This window comes from Suricata suricatta, chromosome 10 (genome assembly GCF_006229205.1).
Source record: "Suricata suricatta isolate VVHF042 chromosome 10, meerkat_22Aug2017_6uvM2_HiC, whole genome shotgun sequence".
Taxonomy (NCBI): Eukaryota; Metazoa; Chordata; class Mammalia; order Carnivora; family Herpestidae; genus Suricata; species Suricata suricatta.
In genome coordinates this window covers 119,592,702-119,600,348 of record NC_043709.1, presented here as the reverse complement: position 1 = coordinate 119,600,348, position 7,647 = coordinate 119,592,702, and the positions used below count along the sequence as shown (strand labels likewise).

Here is a 7,647-nt window from a genome sequence, read left to right as displayed (position 1 = left end):
GCGGCGGCGGCGGCCGCCGGGGCCACTTGCCTGGAGAGGTTTCATCTTGTTAACAGCTTCTGCCCGCCTCCCCACCACCACCACCACCACCATCACCACCACCACCACCACCACCACCGGGCCCAACAGCCGCAGCAGAATCACCACCCCCCTCATCACCACCGGCTGCAGCCCCATCTCGGCAGCTTTCCCGAGAGTTGTAGCAGCGACTCGGAGTCCAGCTCCTACTCGGACCATGCAGCCAACGACTCCGATTTTGGGTCCAGTTTGTCCAGCTCCAGCAACTCCGTGTCCTCGGAGGAAGAGGAGGAGGAGGGAGAAGAGGAGGAGGAGGAGGAAGAGGAGGAGGAGGAGGAGGGGGGCAGTGGGGCCTCGGATTCCAGCGAAGTCAGCTCGGAGGAGGAGGACTCGTCCACGGAGTCGGACTCCAGCTCCGGCTCCAGCCAAGTGTCGGTGCAGAGCATCCGTTTCAGACGCACCAGCTTCGGCAAGCCTCCCAGCGTGCAGGCGCAGGCCAACTTCTTGTACCATCTGGCCTCCGCCGCCGCTGCAACCAAACCCGCTGCTTTCGAGGATGCCGGCAGACTTCCCGACCTCAAGAGTAGTGTCAAAGCCGAGTCACCGGAGGAGTGGAATCTGCAGAGCTGGGCCCCCAAAGCGTCTCCGGTGTACTGCCCGGCCAGCCTGGGGAGTTGTTTCGCAGAGATAAGGAATGATAGGGTATCTGAGATTACATTCCCACACTCTGAAATTTCCAGTACTGTAAAGAGAACTGACCTGACAATTAACTGTTTGGCGGAGGGGGCCTCTTCACCTAGCCCAAAGACAAACAATGCATTTCCACAACAAAGAATACTCCGAGAGGCTAGGAAATGCCTACGAGCAACTCCTACTACTCACTGTGCTGATAACAACACAATAGCAGCTAGGTTCTTCAGTAACGATTCTTCTGGAGCAGAGGCAAATTCGGAAAAAGATTCCAAAATCCCTCACTGTGGTGAATTTGCTACGGATTTGTCCTCTTCCCAAACGGATTCGGAGGTGGATGCAGCAGCAACAGCAACGAAAGCTGAGAATCTGGGCACGAACACAGGCGACAAGACCTTGCCATTACTGCACAATATTAAAATCAAAGTAGAAGACAGTAGTGCTAATGAAGAATATGAACCTGACCTTATTACAAATAAGCTTAAGTGCGAGTGCAATGATACAAAGGGTGAGTTTTACAGTGTGACTGAAAGTAAAGAGGAGGACGCCTTGTTAACCACAGCCAAGGAAGGAGGTTTTGCATGCCCTGAAAAAGAAACTCCTTCCTTAAATCCACTGGCTCAGAGTCAGGGCCTCTCATGCACTTTAGGTTCTCCAAAACCTGAGGATGGGGAATATAAATTTGGTGCCAGGGTGAGAAAAAATTACCGGACACTAGTACTGGGAAAGCGACCTGTACTCCAGACACCTCCAGTCAAACCAAATTTGAAATCAGCTAGGAGTCCTCGTCCTACAGGTAAAACTGAAACACATGAAGGAACACTGGATGATTTTACAGTCATAAACAGACGCAAAAAGGTAGCCAGCAATGTAGCATCAGCAGTGAAAAGGCCATTTAATTTCATGGCAAATTTTCCTTGTCCACCATCACTCATTATTGGGAAGGATGGGGATTTGTGGCCGGCGTATTCCTTAAACACCACTAAGGATTCCCACCCTCCTCACAAGGCCCATCCTATATGGAAATGGCAGCTGGGCGGTTCTGCAATACCTCTTCCACCGAGTCACAAATTCAGGAAATTTAATTCATAAAAGTGTTTTGGAAGATATTTTCTTGAACCATATTACCTTCCTTTTGTTGTATAACTGCACAGGATGGTTTGTACAAGTCCATTAATGTGTTACACCCCTTTTGGAGCCCTGGTTTATCGCATTTTGAAGACAGAAATCGGATTACTTTTTTTTTTCCCATTGCGGGTTTTTTTTTTTTTTTCCTGTGTAGGGTGGGGGCGGGGTGGGAGAAGGTTGGTTTACATTCCACAGACTACTTCAGGCTAAAGACTCAAGTAAAACTCAGTTATTAAGGTAGAGCTGGAACACTTTACTGTTTCAATGCTAATAATGCACCCGGTACCTCAATTCAACTGCTACAAATAAATGTCAAAAGGTTGAATAATAAATATTACAATGAGCCATTAAGTTTATGCACTAGATTTCAGACCTGAAAGTGTAACTGTTAATTCAGTGAAAGTTTGTTAGGTTACGTGGTTACACAGTGAGGTAGAAAGAAGTTTCTGTGAGCCCAAAATGTTCTTTTCTGGAGCTCTTGTTTGTGGAGTATCTTTTTCTTTTGCTCTCCTCATTCCTTCTCCAAGAGTAGTTGCACTTAATTCCTTCCTTCCTCCCTTCCTTCCTTCGTTTCCTTCCATCCTTCCTTCCTTTCTTCCTTCCTTCCTTCCCTCTTTCTCTCTATCTCTTTCTTTTTTTGAATGGAAAGATTGGGGAGTCCTGCTTGAATGCTGGTGAAAGCTGCCTCATATATACTGAGTAAAATGAATATGAGATTGCTTTTTTTTCTTTCTTGTAAAGGATGTGATTTTACTCCTTGCAATTGGAAAAGTCCTTTTTGTGTTCTCACCCAAAGGTTATAAATAAGGTGACTCTTATTATTGTCCTGCTTACCTTGGGGTCTGACTCCTGAGTTTGACTCCTCAAACTTGCAAAACAATTAAAACAGTTCCCTTAATAGCAGGATATTTTATGGTCTGACTCTTCATAATGACAGAGCAGTAAATATAACTCAGAAAAGTACAATGGGTCAGAGTTCTAAGAATATCCCAAATGAAAAATAACAGTTATTTTAGGGCTCTTTGGTACCAGAACTCAGGCACTTGGATTTTATTACCTTTTACTTTTTCTGCATCTCTCTAAACTTCTGTTTTCAGACCATCCTGTGATAAAGCAGGAGAGTTTCTACTGCAAGTGACAATCAGAGGTGACTATCTATATTTGCACTTAAAATCAAAGTAGTTCAACATGCAAATGGCTAGGGTATAGCCCTTGGTAAGGGCCATGCTGGTGTACTATGTTGTGATGATGAAAGCAGTAAATCAAAACTATGGAAATTTGCACTGTTGAAAAGCATGCTTTAGCTTTATTTTCAATTAAAAACACTGTTTAAAATTCCTGGTTCCATACATTTCTACTTATTCCAGATTGAAGAACGGTTAACAGGAATGAATGGTTCTGTTGACATTTTCATTTGTAATGTTTTTGCCTGAAAGAAAGTGCATTTGTTGGGTGTAGTGTTTTGTTGTAATACCATGTGATGAGGCCCCTCAGGTTCTGTGCAAAACACTGGAGTTCTTTCTAAATAACAACAAAACTTTGCAAGCTTGTTACAAATCAAGTGCAAAAAGTTTCGGGTTTAAGTAAGTGAAGCAGAGATCAACTGCTATTTTAATGAATGTTAAATCAGGCCATTTTTGGCCCACCCCCCTTAGTCTGACAAATTAATTATGGATCTCAGATCTTTGCCATCGTAATCCTAAGAAGTTGCGTCTATAGATCATAAATCATAAAACAAAACAAAACATCAATGAGATGTTTACTATGTGAATTTAAGTCACTGTTTCTCATGGAAATTCAGTCTTTTTTTTTTTTTCTTGCCCTTAACCTTCTAATTCCTACTCCCTTTGAAAATGTTCTTTTGTCTATAAATGTTTCAGATAGATCTGGACGGTCTCAGCTCTAATTGCTGTATATGCTCTGTGGTTTTACTCTTGCTGTAAAGGACAGAGGCTAAGAATACCTGCATCCAAATACATTTGGATGGAGTAAACAGATGCTTTGAACTGCCTCCCTTCCTCTCCTTCTTGAATGTTGCCAGATGTAGGTTCACTGGATTTTTTTTTTTCTTAATTGGGATGATAGATATGGTCAAAGCAAAAATTGGGGGATGTTCTCCTTGAATTCATGTTTGTGTATCATTCCAAAGACCAGTACCAGTTACAGTTAAAGCCCCCAGAAAGCTGAACAATTGGCTTTACAGTCTGAGTTCTTTCCTCTTTGGAAGGCCAGGCAGGATTTGGGTGCAGTGATTTGTCCTGCAAAATCAGTCTGTAAAAAGTGTGACATACACACACTGGAAGTCTGCAATTTCTGTTCTTTAATTACTGCTACGTCAAGAGGAGTTCAAAGTATGATGACTTCTAAGATGAGTACTTTTCTTGTTGGCTATGGAATTATTGTTCCTATATTATAGATTGAGAATGTATTTGAAGCCTACAGATCTTGGGGTGTGAGAGGACTTGCTAGGTGGAATAAGCACAATTTAAAACAAATATACCCGATGGAATTTCTGACATAAAATATCGGCTTCCAGCTTTGACACTTGGTCTCCAGCCCTCAGAGAATCAATAGTTTCAGTTTATAGGAGCTGGAGAATGAGCAGCATGGAGGCCGAGGCATTCCAGAGTGATACCATCAAAAGGAAAGAAATTAAATAGTCAACACAAATTTCACCCCACCGTACTACAAGAAGCCAGCCAACCACAGCAGAACCTGAGTTGGGGCTTCTGTTAGGAGAGTGTACCAAATAGTGTTCAGTAACTTGCAAATACAAGGTATTCTTTCAATTTCTGGTGGTCCCTTAGCTGTTTTCCCATTCTGCTGTAGGAATTATTCTCAGTATAGTTTATTTCATGTAGTTGCTTTATGATTGTTTTCTAAGATGCTATAAATGTCCCACTTGTTCAAAAAGTTAAGCCTTATTGAGAGAAAAACGTTACCTCCATTGACAGATTGCATTTGTATCTTTCAATGTTTTCAGGTGCTAGCATTTTTTTAGAGGCATTCCATGGCCCCAGGGTCACTTAGTCCTATGTCTAAAGCTTACCACCTACAAACATAAAGAAAATGCAGGAAAGGGTGCTGTCTCTAACTTTAGGGGGAAACAGGCTTATTTTTGGTCTCCTGTAAAAATAGTTTCCTGATAAGACTCTGAACTGAAGATTTAATTATTTTTTAAGAGATGTGTGCACTTTGTCTTCCAGTCAGGTTATCTGCTTTCTTAGAAAATGCAGCTTGCTCTTTTTCAACTATTTACTCTTTAAAGTGGGTGTTCTTTTCTACTGGCTTACTTGATTACAGTGCAGTAATCTCAATAATGGTTGTTTATTTTAAAATCAACAACAAGAAGCCACCACTAAACAGCAATAACACAAACTAGATGGGCTTGGTGTGTGGATTTTTATCTTACCCATGTCTGGGTGACTTTCGATGGTCTAAAAATTTTTCAAAGTTCTGGTCACAAGAATTGGAAGTGTCTGCTTGATAGGAAAAGGGTAGTTTTCTTTGCAGGAAAAGATATAGACTAATGCCTCAAAAGCATCTTTTTCTTTCAAAGAAAACAAAAACAAAGAGCCTACGTGGTAAAAAAAAAAAAAAAAACAAAAAACAAAAAACCCAAACCCAGAACCCTCACATTAAAAATAATAATAAAGCTTTAGTATCTACAAAAGATAGAATATTTGAGTTTTGCTTCACCTTGAAAATAACTTCCTGCTGATAAAAGATGTGAAAAAGAGTTTCTTAGAGCCAAACTGGGTGTGGGGGGGGAGGGGGAATTAAAGGCTCCCCATCAGCTAAGTTCAGGAAATTGACAAGGAGGGACAGGCCTGCCACCTTAGGGAGTCCGCCCGGTCAGCCAGGTCTTCCCCAGGATTTTCCCCTTCCAGGAAGGAAGAACTATTTTTAATGCTAGCTGGTTTTGGTTTGCTCCCTAGGCCAAAGGGCATTTGCAAACTAGCCTGGAGGGGTAGGGACGTAGGGAAGGTCTAGGAGGCGGGGGAGGGCTGCATTTTACCTGTTTGGCAGGCCGTCTTTTGAGGGGGGAAAAAAGGAGGGGGGCCCCCGCTATCATTCTTTGCCCATGCCCTAGGCCCCCGCTCTTCTCTCGCTCCTTTTCAAACTGTGGCGGCCTCACAAGCTCCTACTTTAAAAGGCCTGAGATGTTTTGCATGAAGCCCTCACAATAGGGGTTGAGGGAATTGACAGTTTCAAAAACAAGGCGTTCAGTCCTTTCCAGCTGCCGGGCCCGCTCTCTCGCACCAACTCCTGGTTCCTCTCTGCTGGTGGCGTCCTCGGGAGAGGGCTGCCATCCCCCACCCCGCCAGCCCGCATTCCGGCCGGCCCCACCCCGCCCCCGGGCTGTGTTTGTAAACAGGGGTCAGTGTCCAGGGGCTGCTGGCGCGGGCCTTGGGGCCGGCGGGCTGGTGGGGGACGCAGGGGACGGCCGAGCCGGCGAAGGACCGGCCCCGGGGGACGTAAGGGCTTCGGGGTCCCTTTCCCCCTCGCTTTCCACATAGGTGTCAAAGCTCTGGCCACCGGGCTGACCCCAGGGTAGCTCTTAGCTCTCTGGCCTGGGCCACCACACCAGAAGGATGTTTAAATGCCGCCATTTTGCATGGTGGCAAACAAATTTCTTTGTGACTTCCCCCCCACCTCGCCCAGATCCTTCTCGCCTCTGAATTTGTCACCTACTGGCTCCCCGGGGCGGAAGAGCCCCATATCCCTGAGCGCGCGGCCCCCAGCTCTTTTCCACGCATCCTCCTGTCCTAGTGGCCTCGAGGCCTGGGCGACAGGGCGCGCGGTTGGTCCTCAGGGACTGGACCGCCTCCTCTCACTTTGCTCTTCTTTTGTGTGTTCTGAAGTCATCTCCCACCCCGGCACACGCACACACTGCCTAGCCATTTCTCACCTTCTCGCCCAGGCCTCATCTCCGTCCCAGGCAAAGGGGGCCCAGCTTTGTGCTCTGGGCGGAGGGGCTGGCCCAGGGTCTCCAAAATGTGTGCGTGCAACGCAAGTGGCAAAGACATGAGGCTTCACACTGGGCCAGCCAGCCAGCCCGGCTGTGAACGCCTCCTGGGAAGTGGCCCAAGGCCCGGAGTCTGGGGAGGGCACGGGTGCGCAGGCGAAGGCCTAGCAGAACTCCCAAAGAGTGGGGGAAATGGGATGGGGCAAGGCTTGTTTCTCTTTGGCGCCGCGGTTCCTGTCCTTGGAACCCCTCGGTGCCTCTGCAAGTGGAATGATGACCTGGAAACGGGAAACGTGAGACAGTGACCTGGAAAGCCACCCTTGGCTGGGGAGGTTGGAGCGCAGCCGGGCGAACAAAGGTGCTCCTGCAGGAAGGGGGGAAACAGAGGTGCACCACAGATAGGTCACAGGGAAGTGCAACAAGCTTGTTTTCCCGGGTGTTTAAAATGCAGCCCCAGTTGTAAAGTGTGTGAAATTACGCACTGGTCTCTTAAAGAGTGCTTAATTTATAGTAAATAGCAAGGTCTTTGTAAATGGCTTTATTATGTTGTTTCTTGTTAATTGTTGAGAAAATCCCCATTGTTGAGTGTGAAAGGCTTTATGAGCTAACCTGATCCTCGGCGCAATCAGAGGGCAGTAAATGGCCGCTCGGCTTCGAAGGCCCAGCGCGGAAGCGGACGCCGGCCGAGAGCACCCGGGCGACCTCTGGGGACGGCGACTCGGCCTGGGAAGCGAGTGGCGAGGGTTTCCCGGCTGTAATTAACGAGAAGGCGTGTTCCGAACTCGCGGGCCCCGGAGCGCGGCTCGCTCAGTGGGCCGAGGAGGACCGGGGGCGCCGGGGCG

The 7,647-nt window shown here is 46.6% G+C and overlaps 1 protein-coding gene across 1 annotated transcript in view; it reads left to right on the top strand.

The window, feature by feature from the left end:
- Positions 1–1,958, top strand: part of SKIDA1 (SKI/DACH domain containing 1) — a 2,640-nt gene extending 682 nt beyond the window's left edge. The window contains exon 2 of the mRNA XM_029955582.1: positions 3–1,958. Within this exon, the coding sequence (XP_029811442.1) occupies positions 3–1,800 (1,798 nt within the window). The 3' untranslated portion in view covers positions 1,801–1,958. The remainder of the gene's footprint in view (positions 1–2) is intronic.
- Positions 1,959–7,647: the final 5,689 nt, after the last annotated feature.